Source organism: Vulpes vulpes, chromosome 10 (genome assembly GCF_048418805.1).
Source record: "Vulpes vulpes isolate BD-2025 chromosome 10, VulVul3, whole genome shotgun sequence".
In the NCBI taxonomy this organism is placed as follows: Eukaryota; Metazoa; Chordata; class Mammalia; order Carnivora; family Canidae; genus Vulpes; species Vulpes vulpes.
In genome coordinates, this window is record NC_132789.1 from 52553284 (window position 1) to 52574891 (window position 21608).

The following is a 21608-nucleotide window of genomic DNA, read 5'->3' on the forward strand; positions in this document are numbered from 1 at the left end:
AGAAATTCGATTGATTTTTGTCTATCTTAATCCTGAAACCTTACAGTACTCATACTCTGATAATTGTGTGTGTGTGTGTGTGTGTGTGTGTGTGTATTCCTCAGGATTTTCTATATATAAAATCATGTCTTCTATAAATAGAGATCATTTGGGACACCTGGGTGGCTCAGAGGTTAAGCGTCTGCCTTCAGCTCAGGTCGTGATCCTGGAGTCCCGGGATCAAGTCCCACATGGGGCTTCCTGCATGGAGCCTGCTTCTCCTCCCTCTGCCTATGTCTCTGCCTCTCTCTCTCTCTCTCTCTCTCTCTCTCTCTCCCCGCACCCTCCCCCCCGTGTCTCTCATGAATGAATAAATAATAAATAAATAATATCTTTTTTAAAAAAGAGATCATTTTACTTTTTCTAAAAGTTCCAGTCTCAAAGCCTTTTATTTCGTTTTATTTCCTTTTTTTTTTTTTTTTTTTTTTAAGATTTCATTTATTCATTCATGAGAGAGACAGAGAGAGAGAGGCAGAGGGAGAAGCAGGCTCCATGCAGGGAGCTCGATGAGGGACTCGATCCCAGATCTCCAGGATGACACCCTGGGCTGAAGGCAGATGCCCAACCCCTGAGCCACCCAGGCATCCCTCATTTTCTTTCCCAATTGCCCTGGTTAAAACCTCCATTACAGTGTTGAATAGAAGGGACAAGAGTGACATTGTCTTATTGTAAAGCATGATTTTGATTCTTACAAATTTCAAACTTGGGTGGTAGTTCAAATTCCTTTTACCGGGCATCCCAGGTGGCTCAGCGGTTTGGTGCTGCCTTCAGCTTTGGGCTTGATCGCGGAGATCCGGGATTGAGTCCCATGTTGGGCTCCCTGCATGGGGCCTGCTTCTCCCTCTGCCTGTGTCTGTGCCCCTCTCTCTCTCTCTCTCTGTGTGTGTGTGTCTCTCATGAATAAATAAATAAAATCTTTGAAAAAAAAAGATACAGCTTATCTTTAAAAAAATACAAATTCCTTTTACCTTCTATGTGATCTTATTTGGGAATTTAGAAAATGAACTCTCTGAGGGCACTTTCTGTTGCTAATTTTTCTATACTGCTGGAAACAAACATTTTTATTTCAAAGTATGTGCTAATCACTAATGAGTTACCTTGGTTTTTCCATACATAAATCTAAAATGGTATTGTTATTTACAGTCTACTGAAGTCTTATAGATGCAAATCTTAATGATAATGTAAAACATGTATCTGGTCAGGAGAAAGTTACTCAAGAGAAAAGGCAAACTATAGTTCTAATACACTGATAAAAATGAAAGGTAAACATTATGGGATGAGCTCCTTTATTTTTGTCAAGAGCCATTTCTGTAGGGGAGCAAAGGTTAGATCTCCCTAATGATAAACATAACGCCAATATCCTAATCGACTTTATTTATTTGAGAGAAAGAGAGCAGGAGCAAGTGGAGGGGCAGAGGGAGAGGGAGAGAAAGGGATTCTGCTGAGCAGGGAGTCTAACATGGGGCTCTATCCCAGGACCCTGGGATCATGACCTGAGCCAAAGGCAGACGCTTAATGGACTGAGCCACCCAGGTTCCCCAATTTTTCTGAATATCCCTTTTAAAATATGAGTATTTGGGGTCCCTGGGTGGCGCAGCGGTTTGGAGCCTGCCTTTGGCCCAGGGCGCGATCCTCGAGACCCGGGATCAAATCCCACATCGGGCTCCTGGTGCATGGAGCCTGCTTCTCCCTCTGCCTATGTCTCTGCCTCTCTCTCTCTCTCTGTATGACTATCATAAGTAAATAAAATTAAAAAAAAAAAAGAAAAGAAAATTAAAAAAATAAAATAAAATAAAATATGAGTATTTTTGGGGGTGCTGGGTGGCTCAGTTGGTTAAGTGTCTGACTCTTGCTTTTGGCTCAGGACATGATTTTAGGGTTGTGAGGTCAAGCCATGTGTTGGGCACTGCACTGGGTGTGGAGCCTGCTTAGGATTCTTTCTCTCTCCTCCCTATTCCTCCCCACCACCACCACCCCGCCTCACGTACTCTCTCTCCAGATAAATACATAAAATGCAAGTATTTTTTCAACTGTGCCACCTCTGTGGTGTATTCTGTAATTTCAGATGATTTAATAGTCTTCAATTTTTAATAAAGATCCTTCAATTTCTAAGGATTGTCTCTGGTTTTAGTATCTCTGATTTTATTTTTTTTATTTTTATTTTTTTTAGTATCTCTGATTTTAATTTAAATTCAGATCAGCAAACATTCATTGACTATCTGTAATGTGCTAGTGCTATGCTGGGTCCTGGGATGTGAAGCTCATTAAGTTCCTGTCCTCAAAAAGTTCACTTTCAGGGGTGCCTGGGTGGCTCAGTTGGTTTAGCATCTGCCTTCAGTCAGGTCATGATTCTGGGGTCCTAGGATTGAGCCCCACATTAGGGCTTTGAAATAAATAAAATATATATATTTTAAAGTTAGCTTTTTAGCATTGATGAATAATCAGGGTTCACCCTTCATGTTTCTGTAAACTCTATTCATCATATGCTTTATTTCCAGACTCTTATTTTACCTGGCAACTTGCTCTCTTCTCTCTTGATTATTTCTCAGGACTTTTATTAGCTTTCCTGTTTTCTGGGTATAGATATTTTCTCTAGAGAAGGATATTATGAGTAATTTTGGTTATAGCAGCTTATTGAAATTTCTTCAGGGAATAGTGTGTACCAGGAGTTAGTAAACCTTTTGTTAGACAGTTAGGGATGTTGGGTGGCTCAGTCAGTTAAGCACCCGACTCTTGGTTTCAGCTCAGGTCATGATCTCGGGGTCATGAGATTGAGCCTCACATCAGGCTTCATGCTCAGCTCCAACTCTGCTTAAGATTCTTTCCCCCTCCCTCTCTGTTCCTCCTCCTATGTATGCATGCTCTATCTCAAATAAATAAATAAAATAAAATAAAATAATATAAAATAAAATAAAATAAAATAAATAAATAAATAAAATAAAATCTTTAAAAAGAGAGAGAGAGAGAGGGACAGATAGTGGATATTTTAGACCTGCAGGCTACATACAATTTCTTCTTTTGGCATATTCTTGGTTTTTTATTTTTTACTTTTCAATTAATTAATTTTTATTTTTATTAAGTTTTTTAAAATTTTAGTAAGTTTTTAATTTTAATTACAGTATTAACATACAGTGCTGTTAGTTTCAGGTGTACAATATAGTGATTTACCAATTCTATACATTACATGGTACTCTTCATGTTAAGTGCATTCTTTAATCCCCATCAACTATTTCACCCATCCTCCATCCCACCTCCTTTCTGGTAACCATCAGTTTGTTCTCTATAGTTAAGAGTCTGTTTCTTGATTTGTCTCTAGTTTTTTGTATTCATTTTCTTGTTTGTTTTATTTCTTTTTCTTTTTTTTAAGATTTTATTTATTTATTCATGAGAGACACAGATAGAGGGAGAAAGGCAGAGAGACACAGGCAGAGGGAGAAGCAGGCTCCATGCAGGGAGCCCGATGTGGGACTTGATCCTGGGACGCCAGGATCATGCCCTCGGCCAAAGGCAGGCACTAAATCGCTGAGCCACCCGTGGATCCCTTGTTTGTTTTATTTTTTAAATTCCACATGTGAGTGAAATCATATGGTATTTGTCTTTCTCTGACTTATTTCACTTAGAATTATATTCTCTAACCTCATTGATGTTGTTGCAAATGGCAAGATTTCATTCTTTTTTATGAATTCTTTTTTTTTTAATTCTCTTTTATATTTCAGTGTGTATTTCGATTCATCAATGGACACCAGAGCTGCTTCCATAATTTGGCTATTGTAAATAATGCTGCAGTAACCATAGAGTGCATGTATCCCTTTGAATTAGTGTTTTTGTATTTCTGAGATAGATGCCCAGTGGTGCCATTCCTGGATTATAGGGTAGTTCTATTTTTAACTTTTTGAGGAAACTTCATATTGTTTTTCTCAATGGCTGCAGCAGTTTGTATTCCCAACAACAGTGTATAAGGGGTCCCTTTTTTCCACATCCTCACCAACTCTTGTTTCTTGTGTTTTACTTTTATTTTTTAAAGTAATGTCTGCCCCCATGTGGGGCTTGAACTCATAACCCCAGGATCAAGCATTGCATGCCTGACCAACTGAGCTAGCCAGGTGCCCCATCTTGTGTTTTTTATTTTAGCCATTCTGACAGGTGTGAGGTGATAGTTCATTGTAGTTTTGATTTCCATTTCCCTGATGATGACTGATGTTGAACATTTTTTCGAGCGTCTGTTGGCCATCAATATGTTTTCTTTGAAGAAATGTCTGTTCATGTTTTCTACCTTTTTTTTTTTTTTAAGATTTTATTTATTCATGAGAGACAGAGAGAGAGAGGTAGAGACACAGGCAGAGGGAAAAGCAGGCTCCCTGCAGGGAACCCAATGTGGGCTGCAGGGAGCTCAATCCTGGGTCTCCAGGATCACAACCTGGGCTGAAGGCAGGTGCTAAACCTCTGAGCCACCCAAACTTCCCTCTGCCCATTTTTTAATTGGATGATGATGATGATGATGATGATGATTTTGGTATTGAGTTGTAACAGTCAGTACTTTTTGTATTTTGGATAGCAACCCTTTTATCAGATATGTCATTTGCAAATATCTTCTCCCATTCAGTAGGTTGTCTTAGTTTCGTTGTTTGCTATGCAGAAAAAAGCTTTTTGTTTTTATATAATCCCAATAGTTTATTTTTGCTTTTTTTTTTTTAAAGATTTTATTCATTTATTCATGAGAGAGAGAGGCAGAGACACATGCAGAGGGAGAAGCAGGCTCCATGCAGGAAGCCCGATGTGGGACTCCATCCTGGGACCCCAGAATCACACCCCAAGCTGAAGGCTGGCACTCAACCACTGAGTTACCCAGGCGTCCTACTTTTATTTTTTTCTTGACTCAGGAGACCTATCTAGAAAAGTGTTGCTATGGCTGTCAGAGAAATGGCTGCCTGTGCTCTCTTCTAGGATTTTATGGTTTCAGGCCTCACATTTACATCTGTGATCCATTTTTAGCTTATTTTTGTATATGGTATAAGAAAGTGGTCCAGTTTCATTCTTTTGCATGTAGCTATCCAGTTTCCCCAACACTGTTGAAATAGTCTCCTTTTATAAAATAACCTTTTAACCCAGAAGATCATTCTTACAAAAATAGGCTATAGTTTCCAACCCCTGATCTATACTACCTTTCTGAAAATGTTTTAAAAATTATTAACTCGGGCAGCCCAGGTGGCTCAGTGGTTTAACGCCTGCCTTTGGCCCAGGGTGTGATCCTGGAGTCCAGGGATCAAGTCCCACATCGGGCTTCCTGTGTGGAGCCTGCTTCTCCCTCTGCTTGTGTCTCTGCCTGTCTCTCTCTCTCTCTCTCTGTCTCTCATGAATAAATATGAATAAATAAATAATCTTTAAAAAAATAAAAATTATTAACTCCACTAGGTGGTCTTTGCAAAAAAGGATTCCATGGTCAATAACACTCAGCAAGTGTGATAGCAGCATTCTCTTGGAGATCTATAAGGGTCATTAGCATGTTTAAAAAAATTTTTTTTAAAGATTTTATTTATTTATTCATGAGAGACAAAGAGAGAGAGGCAGAGACACAGTCAGAGAGGAGAAGCAGGCTTCACGCAGGGAGCCTGACGTGGGACTCGATCCTGGGTGTCCAGGACCAGGCCCTGGGGCCAAAGGTGGCGCTAAACCGCTGAGCCACCCCGGCTGCCCCTAAAAAAATTTTTTTAAAGATTTTATTTATTTATTAATGAGAGACACGGGGTGGGGGGGCAAAGACACAGAGGGAGAAGCAGGCTCCCCTAAAGGAGCCCGATGCAGGACTCTATCCTGGATCCAGGGATCCCACCCTGAGCCTGAGCTGAAGAAGGCAGACACTCAATCACTGAGCCACCCACGCATCCCGGGTCATTAGCATATTAAAGCTTTTTAAAAGCCATTCTGTATATTAGCTTTTATCTCCTTGGAGCTTTATTGGATTTGTGTTCTGTGTGTGCATTACCTACTTGTATTCCATAGAACGAATTTCACAAAATGTCTTCCTATATAGGATTTCTATATTGTCTCTTGATCATGATTTATAGTTAATCACAGACATGTTTTTCAGTTGTTTTCCTCTAAATTTGCTACTTTGTCTATACCTGCTCAAAAGTTCATTTGAAAAAAAAATTTTGTTTTAAGATTTTATTTATTTATTGATGAGAGACTCAGTGAGGCAGAGACACAGGCAGAGGGAGAAGCAGGCTCCATGCAGGAAGCCGGATGCAGAACTTGATCCCAGGACTCCAGGGATCACACCCTGAGCCAAAGGCAGATGCCCAACCACCGAGCCACCCAGGCGTCCAGAAAATGTGTTGTATAGGGCACCTGGGTGGCTCAGTGGTTGAGGGTCTGCCTTTGGCTCAGGTTGTGATCCCAGGGTACTGGGATCGAGTCCCACGCCAGACTCCCTGCGGGGAGCCTGCTTCTCTCTCTGCCTATGTCCCGACTTTCTCAGTGTGTCTCTCATGAATAAATAAATTCTTAAAAAAAGAAAATGTTATATATATATATATATATATATATATATATATATACACATATATATATTTATGACTAGACCCTGAGTTTGAAATTTAAGTATATAAAGAATTAGAATATCTGATTTCTCAGCAGTTTTCTTTACTATCATTTTATGATTCTGCTAACTTTTTTTTTTCTCTTAACCAGGAAAAGTGGGTTGAAGTTGCCTCAATGAAAGTGCCTAGAGCAGGCATGTGTGTTGTGGCAGTCAATGGGCTTCTGTATGTTTCTGGAGGTCGATCTTCCAGCCATGATTTCTTGGCTCCAGGTACCTTGGACTCAGTTGAAGTTTATAACCCTCATTCAGATACATGGACAGAAATTGGTAACATGATCACCAGTCGTTGTGAAGGAGGTGTTGCTGTACTATGAAATATAAAGCATAGGGAGCACAAGAAACATTTTGAAAATAGAGGATCTGACCCTTTGCAAGTCACACATGTATTTGGTGATAGGACCCTCTGATTCTACTGAATTTTCCATGTATTTGGTAGATAAATGACTAAAGAATGATTTTTCTAAGAATTTGAGTAAGGAGAAATATGGAACATATCCTAAATATTAAAGAACTCACACAAATTTGCCAAGCTTACCAATAGAAATGCTGTTTATGCTCTAGAATTCTCCCCTTAGAGTCCTATTTGTAAAAATGATTTGCTAGAAGCTTCTTGGCAAATAGCCCCATTTACACTTCTCCAGTGCAAACCATGCTGTAACATGACCCTTAAGTACTGTAGGAATATCAGTGAGCAGTTTAAAGATGTCTGTAGATTCATGGTTCAATCCACAGACAGTTTTCCATGGCCACAGTTGAACTTAACAGAGAAAAGCCAACGAAACAATTCCCTTTTTATTTGATGCTAGGAGTTTTCACTAGTCCCAAACTTTTTATTGGCACCAGATATACTGGGAGGAACATGTGGGAAATATCTACCTATCTGTATAGATGTTTATATAGATAAATAAATTTTTGCCTGTTGATAACAGGATTAAAAAAGCTTTTGCTCACTTATGTTTTTTTGTCTTAATGCTGAAAATGCAAGTGAGAAATTACTAGGAGGTTCTTAGTGACAGTCCTTTAGTACAATTGGATGATATAATGGGTGACAGAGCCCAGTGAGATGTATGTACTTATTAAATTTCTTTCCTATTTTCTAAATGGTTATCAAAAATATCTGCTTGGCTTTGGGAAGAGGGGATTTTATTAGACTATCAAGCTTTGTGAAACTTACTTGTACTTGGGCAATCCTAAGTATGAACTTAGTACAAAGCCACTGCCTGGTTTGGAGACAGTGGAATTATAGGTACTTATGAAGCTTTTTATAGACATTGATAAAAGTGTTAAGTTGAAAGGCCTGTGGTCCAGAACTACTTCTCAAAACTTTTCGTTTTTCCCTTGAGAAACATTCTAAAGAATGGTTATCTGTCCAGTTCTGAGAGGAACATTCTTTGTGTACCTGACCATCACTTTTAGTTATTTCTACTAGTCGTTTAGAGCCATACATATTAAAGGTCTTGCATACATTTAGGTTTATCTAGTGATTCCAGGATTTGATTTGTATATCCCTGGTTTCCCCTTTTCCTCCCCCCCCCCTTTTTTTTAAGATTTTGTTTTTAAGTAATCTCTGCACCGAGGTTGGGGCTTGAACCCACAACCCTAAGATCAAGAGTTATATGCTCCTCTGACCAAACCAGCCAGACACCCCTGATTTCCTTTTCTTTCCTAAAGTCCTTAAGTGTATTATTATAATTATATAGGCATCAGCATCTTATTTAGATAGAAAATCTTTGATGGTAAGCATTAAAGATTCAGGTAGCACTCACATCCAAAATATTTGGATTGACCCACAAGGATACTTTCTTTCATAACTTAACCATATGCATGTATAAGAAAAGCTTATGTAGTACAGACAGAAAGCTCTGTGTCCCTTTCTTTGGGGTATCCTAAAGTCTGAAGGGTCATAGGTGCCTGGTTGAGATCTATAAGATGTCAAGGAGTGACAGATAATTTGTAGATTATTTAAACTCTAATGTGCCTTTAATATTTCTAGTTAGAGAGAATCTGCATTTTGGTTCAAGAGATTTACAGAATATTCCTATGATTTAATTCCCTTTATTGCCTGGTGCCAACCTAAAATGGCACTGTGAAGGGAGGCATTTTGTACTGCTGTGGCAGAAACATGTCAAGACAATCTGTGTTTGGGCTTAATAGGTCCTAACAATCCTTGTAAATATATTATTGTAAAAATGCTTATTATTTTCTAGGTAATGATATGGTTTTAAAAATAATGTGCTAATAAAGTGTGTTAATTTTTGCTTTTCCTTGTGTTTATTTTTTTTAAAGATTTTATTTATTTACTCATGAGAGACACAGAGAGAGAGGCAGAGACATAGGCAGAGGGAGAAGCAGGCTCCCTGCAAGGAGCCGGATGTGGGACTCAATCCTGGATCCCAGAATCATGCCCTGGGCCAAAGGCAGATGCTCAACCGCTGAGCCACCCAGGCATCCCTTTCCTTGTGTTTATTAACTTAGTATATTACCAGTCTTCCTAGATTACCCAACTGTATTAGGATTGCTCATTTTTTATTATTTTATTTTACATTTAGGGACTTGTACATTTACTTCTTACATTTAAATTTGTTTTCTGGGCAGCCTGGGTGGCTCAGCGGTTTAGCGCCGCCTTCAGCCCAGGGTGTGATCCTGGAGACCAGGGATCAAGTCCCATGTCAGGTTCCCTGCATGAAGCCTGCTTTTCCCTCTGCCTGTGTCTCTGCCTCTCTCTCTCTGTGTCTCTCATGAATAAATAAATTTTTAAAAATCTTAAGAATAATAAATTTGTCTTCTGAGCAGCTACTAATGTGATCCTCCAAATATTTGACAATCTAATAAACTTCTAAATATCCTGTTGAATGTACTTAAAGTCAGGTGTACTTTAAAATCAGTTTTTTTTTTAAAGAATCATACACTATAATTCACTTGTAAAGTGCATTTACCTGCCTTTGTTTAGTGAAATCGGGCAGTTAGCTTAAAAGTGACTTGCCCCTATTCTGAAAGATGATGAATTTGAGATTAGAGAAGTTTTTTTGTGTAGTCCTCATGCAATTTAGAAGCAAAGAATTAAGTTTCCTCACGAAAACACTTAGTAGATTTGAGAAAGATCTAAAGAGGATAAGCTTTCCTTCCTTCAATATCCGGCTGTCGTGAACTATTCTTTGTATTAATAAAGAAGAATTGTGTAGTGGTTTCAGCTATGGGCTTTCATTAGTAAGCTTCTCAATGATCAGAACAAGGTCTAGCTCTGTGGTGGTGTACTTGTTTGCTAGGCCTGCTGTAACAAAGTACCACAGAAATTTAACACAATAGAATTTATTCTCAAAGTTTTGGAACCTGGAAGTCTAAAATCAAGGTGTTAGTAGCCCATTCCTTCTAAGTGCTAAAAGGAAGGCATCTATTCCAGGCTTCTCTCCTAGGAATCTGGATGGCTAACTTCATGTACATGTGGCATTTTCCTGGTATGCAAGTTTTTCTTTGTTATAAGGATACCAGTAATATTACAGCCTACCCTTAAAATCTCATTTTAGCCTTATAACCTCTGTAAAGACCTGTCTCCAAATAAGGTCACATTCTGAGATATTGGGGACATGGAGAAAACACAGTTCAGCTTATGAAATTCAGACTAATATTTGTAATTTGTCTTTTTATTTATTTATTTTTATTTATGATAGTCACACATACACAGAGAGAGAGAGAGAGAGAGAGGCAGAGACACAGGCAGAGGGAGAAGCAGGCTCCATGCACCAGGAGCCCGACGTGGGATTCGATACTGGGTCTCCAGGATCGCGCCCTGGGCCAAAGGCAGGCGCTAAACCGCTGCGCCACCCAGGGATCCCCAGACTTAATATTTGAGTTATACAAAGATAACATACCACGTGATACTTCACTGATTTATTTATTTAGTTTTTATTTATTTATGATAGTCACACACAGAGAGAGAGAGAGAGAGAGAGAAAGAGAGGCAGAGACATAGGCAGAGGGAGAAGCAGGCTCCATGCACCAGGAGCCCAACGTGGGATTCAATCCCGGGTCTCCAGGATCGCACCCTGGGCCAAAGGCAGGCGCCAAACCGTTGCGCCACCCAGGGATCCCACTTTACTGATTTATATTCTTATGCTATTTAGAATGTTTTTCCTTTTTTATAAGATGCTCAAGAGACCAAGTTTTCAAGTTAGAATCTAAGGTGTTGCTTTTGCTTGTTTTAAAAAAACTTCTTTGGGGCAGCCCAGGTGGCTCAGAGGTTTAGTGCCGCCTTCAGCCTAGGGCCTGATCCTGGAGACCAGGGATCAAGTCCCACATCAGGTTCCCTGCGCGGAGCCTGCTTCTCCCTCTGCCTGTGTCCCTGCCTCTCTCTGTCTCTGTATCTTTTATGAATAAATAAATAAAATCTTTAAAAATAATAAAAATTTTTAAAAATTAAAAAGCTTCTTTTTGAATTAATAAGTAAAACTAGAGCCCTGTTAGAACATCAAGGTGGCAAAACAAAAAGCGACAAAAAATTAAAAAGATGGCTCCATCTTGACTTTCCCTAGTTTACATATACTAATTTTTAAAAAAGACTTTTATTCATGAGAGACATAGAGAGAGAGAGAGGCGCAGAGACACAGGCAGAGGGAGAAGCAGGCTCCATGCAGGGAGCCTGTTGTGAGACTCAATCCCAGGTCTCCAGAATCACACCCCGGGCTGAAGGCAGGCTCTAAACCACTGAGCCTCCCAGGGATCCCCCATATACTACTAGTAAAATTTATTTTATTCTTCAAAATTATTTTGACTAACTGGTGTTCTTTGGAGATGAAGTTGTGTCCATAAAAACTGGAAAATATGTCCAGCTTTTCTTTGAACCTGGCTTCCCCTCATGACACTGCTTCCTCCTGACTTTATCCTTTCACAGATCCTTTCAGCTCATATAACTAGCTTATACCAGATGAAATGAGCTTCGAAATGCAATCCCCAGGGCCAGTTGCAATGAATACTCCACACTGGAACCACCTATTATTTTCACACTGATGGATACAAAGTTTTCCTCTTGTAGGAGAATGTGCCTGTCATTTTTCAATGATCATAATAAGGCTCAACAAAAGGGATTATCATTTTTATTATTTTATATTCCTTTAAAAAAAGTAAAACATTAAAAGACCAAAAACTGTTAAGTGAAAATGACTTGTTAGGGATTTTCAAACTGTTATCAAGTAAATATTTGACAATAAAGATTTCTAGAAATGAAAATAATCTGTTAAGGATAAATAACCATTGATGGAGAAAAAAAGCTAAACAGGAGGAGAAAAAAGGTGATGCTAAAACAAAACATTCCAAGGCTTATAGCCAACATGCTAATGTCATCTACAGAGTAGTTTTATATTTATTCTATTTGACCAGGTCTCTTGGGTCCTTTCTCTGGATAAATTTCTTTAACTAGTAAAGTGATTATAAATGAAAACAAGGCCACTAAAGTGACTACTATCTTAAGGGCCTTGAACCAATTGGGATAATGTGGCAAGAGAAAAAGTTCAATGTGTAATGCTATCCCCAAACCTATTATTACTGTGACTATAGCTTCACTGAGTCTTTCAGAAATAAGGAAGGCAAACCATGAGAACACAACAGGAGCTGTACTATTAGCTAAATTGAGGAAGTCTGGTTTGGCTGCACTACCTTCTGGCAGAGCAAAACCCCATCTGATCCCTCCCAAGAAAGATAGGAAACTGGCTCCATAAGCCATCTGAGTGAAAGCTAATAAGGGGATATAGGTCTTTGTCATCACCATGACCACTGGTGGAACAACAAAGGGGATTAGTCCTGCCAGAGTTATGTATAATGCTGGCTTTGGGCTGTCAAGCAGGTAAGTGATGGTGATTGGTGGCTTGGCTGGAAGTACTTCTTGCTTCTTCTTCTTAAAGCTGCATGGGGAAGTATGATAGTACTGTGTCTTCCTCATATACACTGGAAATGATGAGAAAAACCAAGGCCTTGGAAACAAAGGGAAAAAGTTCTGCTGGTGACATGTCTTGAGAGAAAGTGTTTGAATTCTGCTGACTCCTAGTCGTACTGGGAAAGGGTACTTCAGCATCTACAGAAAAAACAAAATCAGTAGATAAAAAGATTTTTGAATAACCACAATGTCTTAGTTAATCCCAAATTGAAACAATTTAAAAACAAACCATCTACCCTCTATTACTACATCAAACTTTACAGAAAGGTTGGACTACAGGGTGCTGTTAATGCTAGGTAAGGCTAGCAAACAGCTATACAACATGCAAATAGAAACCTAGTGATGTGTTTAGCCTACCACTAATCTTATCCCATAAGAGGAATATCTGAAAGGAGAACAGGTAAAGACTATATCTTTATTACATGGCATTTTTAAAAAAGATTTATTTATTTATTCATGAGAGACACAGGCAGAGGGAGAAGCAGGCTCCTCTCAGGGAGCCTGATGCGGGACTTGATCCTCCATCTGGGGATCATGACCTCAGCCGAAGGCAGGCGCCCAACCGCTCAGCCACCCAGGCGTCCCTAGTACTTGGCATTTTAAACTGCCTCTGCTATTTATAACCTGCAAAAGAAGCAGCATTAATTACTGTGGGAATGCTATTTTATATAGAGAAAGCAGTCTACTTTCCAACTTAGCTTTAGAGACACTGCATACTTTCCATAGCTCCATTCGTTTCTACTTGTCTTTGCCTAGAATTCTAACCTATTACTTTGCCCCCCCTTTTTTTCTTTTCTTTTTTCTTTTCTTTTCTCTTTTCCTTTCTCTTTTCCTTTCCTTTCCTTTCCCTTCCCCTTCCCTTCCCTTTCCTTTCTTTCTTTCTTTCAGACAGAGAGCATTGGGTGGGGGCAAAGGGGGAAAGAGAGAATCTCAAGCAGGCTCCATGCCCAGTGTGGAAGTAAGGAGATCAAGACCTGAATTGAGGGATGCCTGGGTGGCTCAGCGGTTGAGCATCTGCCTTTGGCTCAGGGCGTGATCCCAGGTCCGGGGATCAAGTCCCACATTAAGGCTCCCTTCAAGGAGCCTGCTTTTCCCTCTGTCTGTGTCTCTGCTTCTCTGTGTGTCTCTCATGAATAAATAAAATCTAAAAAAAAAAAAAAAAAAAAAAATCAATAAGCAGATGCTTAACTGACTCTATTTTTAAAGTGCAATCCTAAATCTATTGTTGATATTCCCTATTCTCCTTCCCTGCTTTATGTTCTCCAGAGGACTTGCCACTTGCAATATTAAATATTTTACTTATTTTTTACTCACCCTTTCCCCTATTACATAAACATATAAAGATAAGGATTTTGTCTTTTTTTTCACTGCTATTGCCCCAGTGAATCAATGCCAGCAAATATTTGCTGGATAAACCAACCTTTGAAGATGCTTGAGGAAACTTCTGGATGAAATGAAGCATACTGGGTACTACTGAAAGTCTTGCTCAGGAAGATGCCAGGCAGTTCTGATTAATGCATTTTTACATCTAGGTGGAGGAGCTGAATCAGAAGCATGTTGCAATAAAACAAGATGTTACTTACTTTTCATTTTATGCATAATTTTTTTGTAAGTAGGAACTAAAGAATTTTTTCCATATAACACACTTTCCTTTGAAAATAATCATTAAAAAAAAGAAAATAATCATTAATGTTTTGCAGAAATCACTAATACATTAAGTAAACAGATCCTTTTCTTTTCATAACCATTTATCTTTTGCTGTTTGGTGTAACAGGAAAAATAATGCATAGAGACAGAAGATCTGTATTTTACATTTATAATTCCCCAGCTGTGTTACCTTATGTAAATTGCTTCCTTGAAGCACTGTTTTCTTACCTTTATTTTATATTTATATATATATTTTTTGAGATCTTTTGAATTTTTTATTTTTATACCAAGTTCTCAAAATCAGGAGTACATGTTACACCTTCAGTACATCAAGTGCTCAATGGCCACATGTGACTAGTTGCTAATGTACTGGAACAAAACTAAGTCCTTCTAAAGCAAAATATTTTATATTTATTATTTATGATAGTCACAGAGAGACAGAGAGAGAGGCAGAGACATAGGCAGAGGGAGAAGCAGGCTCCATGCACCGGGAGCCTGATGTGGGATTCGATCCCGGGTCTCCAGGATCGCGCCCTGGGCCAAAGGCAAGCGCCAAACCACTGCGCCACCCAGGGATCCCTGTTTTCTTACCTTTAAAACGGAAGGTTATAGCTTCTCTTGTTCTCTTGTTTTACCCTATCTGTGGGGCTTAGACTCAAAATAATGAATAATAGCAATTAATACAATTGTATTGAACCAAGTTCAATTGTATGAACCAAGTACTGTAACTATGTGTTTTAGATACATCAACTCATTTAAGATTTTATTTTTAAGTAATACACCCAATGTAGGGCTTGAACTCACAACCCCCACACTGAGTCACTGAGCCAGCCAGGCACTCTGCATTAACTCATTTATTTATTTTTAAAGATTTTATTTATTTATTCATGACAGACACAGAGAAAGAGAGAGAGGCAGAGACACAGGCAGACGGAGAAGCAGGCTCCATGCACGGAGCCTGATGTGGGACTCGATCCGGGGTCTCCAGGATCACGCCCTGGGTTGAAGGTGGCGCCAAACCGCTGGGCCATCTGGGCTGCCCTATTAACTCACTTAATACAACCACCTCATCCATTTGGTGCTGAGAGACACTATAGCCTGTTAGGTTAGAGTGAAGATTTTGGAGTCAAACAATTTGTGTTGGCATCCTGGCTCCAACACTTATTAGGTATGTAATTCTGGAAAAGTTATTTAGCTTTGTCATGTTGCAGTTTACTCATTTTTGAAATGAAGAACTAAAATAACTACATAGGGTCGTTGTAAAATTAAATGAATATATGTAAAGAGCTGCAAACTGTCCCTGACACAAAGTAAGCGCTCAAAAAATATTAGCTATATTCCCCGTACACAAGAGGAAATGGTTAAGAACTCTAACCTAAGCCTTCAGTAAGTGGTTGAGAATATGGATCCAGATGTGTTTTACACGAGTTTCATTCTTAACCAGGAGAATGAGGTGTCTAAAAGACACAGAACCCATATTTGCTACCTAATTAAACACTTTATTGAACTGATTTCTAGGTCACAGCTTTTAGGGCCAGGTAGAGAAATCCTGTATTCCACCAATGCTTTCATTCTATAACATAAAGACGCAGGGAGGTAAGTTATGCTGGGCCTCTGAGATCTTAGATGGCACTTACACCCACCTCCTGACCTCCAAACACATCTGCAGGGCCTACACACTCACTGTACGCTGATTGTTCACTGTACGTTCACTGTAAGTTGATTTTGGTCAAAATCACCTGCATAAGGGCTTTCTAGACCACTCCCCTTAAAAATCTCAAAGCGCTCTTCTCATCGGGGACTCCCTGTGTACTGAGACCATGTGCTTTTCATCTACTGGGTGTTCAATGGAAGAGTGATAGCCTATAGCCCGGGGACGGAAACTGGTGAGATAATTAAGGGCAAAGACCCAAGGGTTAATCCGCTCAATTTAGGTGAAAACGCCCGATGCTGCCACTGCCCGAGGAAATAGTTGCTAACTGCAAGCCTCAGAGCCGGCTTTAGAGAAAAAGGCGCGCGGTAAGAACGCAAAGATCCCCGGGACGCTTTGTCCGACAGTGCCCGTGGCTTTGATTTACTGTCAACCCTTGGTCCCAGCCCCACCTCCACTCCCCAATTTGCACCCTGTGCCAGCAGCTCTGCTGTATACAGAAGTATACTTGCCTGTGTCGAACCCGGAGATGGAAAACTGAGCCGCAAGAACAGCCAGAAACTCACGAAAACGTATTTCCGGCGGGTGGGATTTGACAGTGCCCGCCCACTTCCTGAGAACAAGAAAAAGAGTCCGGGTGGGGACCTAACCAGAGCTGACTGGTTCCCATTCCGGGCTTTCCATCTTGGGTCATTCTTTTACATCTTAATTCTGGGGATCCCTGGGTGGTCAGTGGTTTGGCGCCTGCCTTCGGCCCAGGGCGTGATCCTGGGGTCCCGGGATCGAGTCCCGCGTCGGGCTCCCCGCATGGAGCCTGCTTCTCCCCCTGCTTGTGTCTCTGCCTCTCTGTGTCTCTCATGAATAAATAAAATCTTTAAAAAAAAAAAAAAATTCTGGAAGCCGGCTTTTGAACTCTGTAGGGTACCTCGATGGCCCTTGCCTCTCTCTTCCAGGTTTCCCAGCCAGCAGAACCTGGCCCTTAAAGAGTTCGGGAAGGTAGAGCACAACTACTGAAACAATCTCAAGAATGATGGTGTTTTAGGAAGGTTGGAGAGATTTGGAGTCTAGGGCAGGTGTGACTTGGCCAAATTGCTTGCCATCACTGAAACCCATAACAGGGTTTCAAGGATCGATGGGGGCACATCTTACTCCGAATTATTCGAATTACTCCGAATAATTACTCCTGAACTACTCAGAAAAACAAAAACTGTTTTTACTTCCATTCTCTTTGCTTGGACCTGGAAACTCCATTAAGTAAAATAAAGAGCACAAAGGGTAGGGTTTTCGCTTCCGTGGTAGGTGTAGTGATCACAATCTTGGGCTTAGGGTTGATCTGAAAAGTCAACTATTCCTTCCGTCACCCTCTGCTTTTACTTATTTGTCGGCTCTGTGACCTCGGACGGAGTGGTCTTCTATTTGCTAAGTCAATCAGAGAAGAGAGTACCAGGCAATCTGAGCGTCCTTCTGAAAACAGCCGAAAGGCCCAGGCTGGCCACGGCCAGTTCCTCCCACTCCTCCGGATCCTAGGTCACCAGCTTCCTGGCTGCCGGCCGTCACTAGGCTCAGCGTTCCGTGCGGGATGGGCCCTCCGCGAATTCTTCGGAGTAAGCGCTAGGCTTTCACTTTTATTTCCTTCTCCGTCTGCCAGGGCAGCGCCGCCCCTTCTCGTAGTGCGACACCCAATGAGACTTTGGGTCAGGGAAACAGCTTCTCCGCCCCGGCAGAGGAGCAGGCTCCAGACACAAACCCGCCCTGCGCCGGGCCCGGGGCGCGAAGCCAGCCGTCGGGCGGAACTACCACTCCCAGCGGGTAGCGCGTGCGCCCCGGACGCGCAGGCCCCACGAGCACCGCCGCGCATCCCGCTGGGGGCTGGAGTCTTCCAGGACGCGCGCACGTGAAGGAAGGAAGGAGCAGAAGGTGGGAAGGGTCGGCACACACACGATCCTACGAAACCGGTTTGCTAGTACTTGTACGGGTAGTTTGGGGACGCGAGCATGCCCAGAAGTGGGGTACGCGAGGCTGAAGGGGCGGGGAAAGCGGTACACACATACATACCCACCCACTCATTCACTCGCATCCAGGCCCTCGTGCTGGGCCGGGGAATGAGGAGGGGTTCCAAACTCGGCGGGTCACCCCCGCGGGGCGCGAGGGAGAGCCCAGCATTCAGGTCCGCAGAGGGGTGGGGGCCGCCGCGCACTGCTCCGAGCCGCGGCGGGGGGGGGGACCGCGCGGAGAATAACTGCCGTTCACGCCGCGGAACGTTGGCGGCGTGGGGCGCGGGCAGGGTCACCCGAGCGGCGCTCCTGCGCTTGCGCTCCTGTGGGCGGTGCGAGCGGGTGGGCGTGTGTGAGGCGGGGCCGGAGGGGGGAGGGCCGGGCCGGTCGTCGCTCCTCCCCGCCTCTGCCCCTCGGCGCCGTGTGGGCCGGGCAGCCATTTTGGGAAGAGCTTTGTTATGGTTGTGGGCTCTCCACCTCTGCGGGATCAGGAAGCTGGGGACGCGCCCTCAGACGCTGTGTCTGGCCCCTAGCTGCAGCCCCCCTGCTGCCGGGTGAGTGGGGGTTCCAGACGACGGAGCGGTCGGGGATCCTGAGTCGTTCCGCCGCGGGGCCCCGCCCGGTGCCCAACGGGCCAGCTGCTGGAACTAGTTGAAGGAGGCTCTCACACAGGTGGTTGGTGCAGGTCGGCCCGGGGCGGGGAGCGGCCGAGGGCCCGCGGTGCTGCGGTTCGCTCGGGCCGCCCCCCGCGCGCGGAGCTCTGCAGTCGAGGTCGCGGCGGCTTTGCCCGTGCGCTCCTACTTCAACTTTGGTCTCCGGGTCGGAACGCTCACCTGCGGCTCCCTGGCTCCTCTCCAGGCGTTCCGGCTTGTTGGTGTTTTTGAGGGGCTTGCTTTTACGGGTTCCTTTTTCCTTCCCAAATTAGAGCCAGGGGCTTTTGTTTTCCAACGAAGGAAAACCTAAGGAGTAAGAAAATTGTGTAAGTCCGCTGTGGGGCATCTGAGGGGAAAAGGAGCTTTGACCACCAGCCTTTTAGGTCCTTCTTGGGGGCGAGGTGTTTTCTTTGATTTTGATTAAGTCGGTTTCCAGTACCTGCGGATTACTTCCCTCCCCCCGAAAAACCAGTCGATCTTGAAGAGTTTTAGCTAGATTTTTTTTTTTCCTGTTTTAAATCTACCTCTCCACCCCCCGTGAAATTCAAAAGAAAGGCTGAATCTAAAATGGCTGTAGCTTGGGGAAGTGCCCTAAGCTTCGGTAACTTAAAAACGTTACCATGTCTTAAATTGTTGGCTGTTTGTCCTACGAGGACAGCAACTGAATCTTTGGATGTTTTGATCTTCTTGCAATTGCTGTCTTGTCTTGAAGAGACCTTGCTAGGTGAAAACAAAGGTGAGGCTAAGTAAGTTTGCTTACTCGAAAAGTTTACGTAAGAGTGGGTGCGGTTGTGTGTGTGTGTGTGTGTGTGTGGTTGCTTATAGTTTTGAAATTGTGCTACGATGGTAATTTTATCAGCCAACTTTGTGCTCTGAGGTTGGTTTGTCATATTTGTCGAAATACTTGCTCTTAACTTTGATACTTCTTGCTTACCAGGAAAAAAAAAAACAGCTAATGGTGGTTCATGTTTTAGTTTAGTAACAGAAGTCACACGTTTCTATGTGAATCCCATCAAAAAGTAAAGTGATTGGTAGTCTTCTAAAGACTTAGATTTCTAATTTGGCGGACTTTTGGCCTTTTCTGTGTAATACTTGAAAGGGAATCACGGTACTCTTAAGTTTGGGATATTTGTTGCAATGGTGAGACAAGTGAAAACGAACTTTAGATGTGGAGCTCCTGATTGTTGTGCTCTTTCAAACAAAAGGCTGTCTTTTTTGTTTGCCCCCCCCCCCCTTTTTTAAACTATTAGGTCCAGAAATTTAACTTAAAACACAAAGGCATAGAATGGAAACCAAGAACAGATAACTTCAGGGTTTGGAAAGGTGCTTCAGTTTCAGGTTGCAATCTTTGTAAAAGGTAAAAATAATAAAATGCTAATTGTGAATGAGAACTTGGTAATTAATAGTAAAATAAGCTGTCATCTTCCCTAGGGAGTCAGTTTCACTTTACATTCTTTCAACACAAAAGTTTATTTTTATCAGTTCCCCTGGAATTTTTTTTTCTTAAATAATTTTCATGATTTTATAAGAGAAACATTTGAAGTACTTTATAGAAATAACAAGTCCGTTGCTTTCTGTTTTGCCAGTTTGCCTACTGAACAACTAAAACTTGGGTACTCAAAGTGGTTTGTACATGTTGATATAAATATTTTTTCAGTTGATTCTGGATAGTTTCAGAGTTCTTGAAATGGGAGGTTGATGTTAGGAAGCCTTTTTATTTTGTATAAATGCAATTCACCAGTTTTCTTACTAGTGGCTGTTTAAAAGCTTGGCTGAGGGAGGGCACATGCAACCATTTTAATAAGTTTGTAATGATAAGAAATCTGAAACACATTTCTGCTTAATTCATTAATCCATTTTAAAATTCTCAGTTAAAGATATAATACACAATTATGAATCATTCTTCAGGAGATTGCATATCTTTGTTTTATGGTTAAATTGTATGTACTTACTAACCGTGATAACTAATGTGCAAGGACCTAAGCAATCTGTTTCTAAGTCATTGTGCTTAACCATTATGGGTGCTGTCTTTAATGATTAAAATAAGACTGTTGGAAAAGGTGGGAGATACAACAGTTCTATTTTATTGTATTGTATTGTATTGTATTGTATTGTATTGTATTGTATTGTATGTACAACAGTTTTAAAGGATCCCAACTAAAAAAGTACTTCATGGAAAAGGTAAATTTTATGGTGGGCTATTTAGGGTTTTTCAAATAGATGGGAGGAAAAATCTAGGTGGCACATAGATATCATGTTACCTCACATACGACTGTAGTTGTCTTTGTCTGGAGTTTAATATTTGGTATGCTGAGACCTAGCGTCCAAGTCATTTCTAAATCAGACTCTGATTTTTATTTCCCATTGAAGTCTCCCCAAAACAAAACTGGCTACATTCAAACTTGAAAAGTAGTTCCTCAAGAATAACTGAACTTTCATCCATTGGCAATCTTAACTAAGGAGGTAAAATATTGCTGTTACGTAAATTGAATTTTTATAGGTGATTTCAGATAAATGGTAAATATTTCAAAAAGTCAATTATTTTCCTTTATTAAAGCAACAATTAGCCCCTCTCCCCCATTTCAAGAAATGCTACAGGCTCTACTGTGGAGCCAGTTTTGGGTGCTAAGGATGAGAAATACCTAAATGACCATGAAACATTTTGCCACCGAAGAATTTAGTAGATTAACATAAGTGGAAAATGTTACAGAATGACAACATAGAAAGCTGTCTTTCTTAAAGGGGTTGGCTTTTAATGTACTCGTTATGTTTACCTTCTTTTCCTTTTTGCTAGTACTTGTACGGGTACAGTGATAAAACTGCTTTGCCTTATGTTAATCAGACGTCAGGCCAGAGAATCACCAGCATGAACAAAATTTTAGTACACTTTTCTGAACAATAGGTCTATTTGTGTGGAATACATTTTGTTTTCAGAAAAATCAAATTCATTTAAGTTTGGCTGTACTTCAGATTTCAGACTCTTGTTTCTTCTGACTGTAAGTTTAAATTTCATTATATAAAAAATTCTTTTCTGAATTATTGCTCTTTGAAGTATGTTGAAAAGTTGTTTGGGGGGCTCTTTGGCTAGTTAATTAAA

At 41.3% G+C, this 21608-nt stretch overlaps 3 protein-coding genes across 12 annotated transcripts in view; 2 read left to right on the plus strand and 1 right to left on the minus strand.

The window, feature by feature from the left end:
* The window catches only part of IPP (intracisternal A particle-promoted polypeptide), a 40327-nt gene extending 31430 nt beyond the window's left edge, over positions 1-8897 (plus strand). For all 3 annotated transcript variants that reach the window (XM_072724116.1, XM_072724115.1, XM_072724117.1), the window contains one exon: positions 6730-8897. In XM_072724116.1, coding sequence (XP_072580217.1) covers positions 6730-6954 — 225 coding nt within the window. In that variant the 3' untranslated portion in view covers positions 6955-8897. The remainder of the gene's footprint in view (positions 1-6729) is intronic.
* A 2816-nt stretch (positions 8898-11713) lies between these two features.
* On the minus strand, positions 11714-16489 carry TMEM69 (transmembrane protein 69). Of its 3 annotated transcripts, none has more exons than XM_025991929.2 (3): positions 16377-16489; positions 13987-14107; positions 11714-12704 (listed from the first exon to the last, which is right to left on the minus strand). In XM_025991929.2, exons 2-3 carry the CDS (start codon positions 14026-14028, stop codon positions 11997-11999), a joined length of 750 nt encoding a protein of 249 aa, XP_025847714.1. In that variant the 5' UTR covers positions 14029-14107; positions 16377-16489; the 3' UTR covers positions 11714-11996. The 3 variants fall into 3 exon arrangements, with proteins under 3 accessions (XP_025847714.1, XP_072580229.1, XP_025847715.1); XM_072724128.1 differs by lacking the exon at positions 16377-16489 and adding an exon at positions 14805-14937 and having other exon boundaries at positions 13987-14094; XM_025991930.2 differs by lacking the exon at positions 16377-16489 and adding an exon at positions 14805-14932.
* Positions 16490-17405: 916 nt separating this feature from the next.
* GPBP1L1 (GC-rich promoter binding protein 1 like 1) overlaps positions 17406-21608 on the plus strand; it is a 61085-nt gene continuing 56882 nt past the window's right edge. For 2 of the 6 annotated variants that reach the window (XM_072724124.1, XM_072724126.1), the window contains exon 1: positions 17736-17873. The gene's annotated coding sequence lies outside the window, so the exon portion shown is untranslated. Of the gene's footprint in view, positions 17874-18198; positions 18413-21608 lie in introns of those variants that run through there. The other 4 variants (XM_072724125.1, XM_072724122.1, XM_025991928.2 and 1 more) reach the window with 4 other exon arrangements.

Bases quoted from the DNA above. Each gene is read 5' to 3' on its own strand.
- TMEM69 (XM_025991929.2), bottom strand. From the start codon at position 14,028: ATGCTTCATTTCATCCAGAAGTTTCCTCAAGCATCTTCAAAG. The intron at 12,705-13,986 runs GTTGGTTTATCC...TTTTTTCTGTAG, and splicing joins TTCCTCAAGCATCTTCAAAG to ATGCTGAAGTACCCTTTCCC.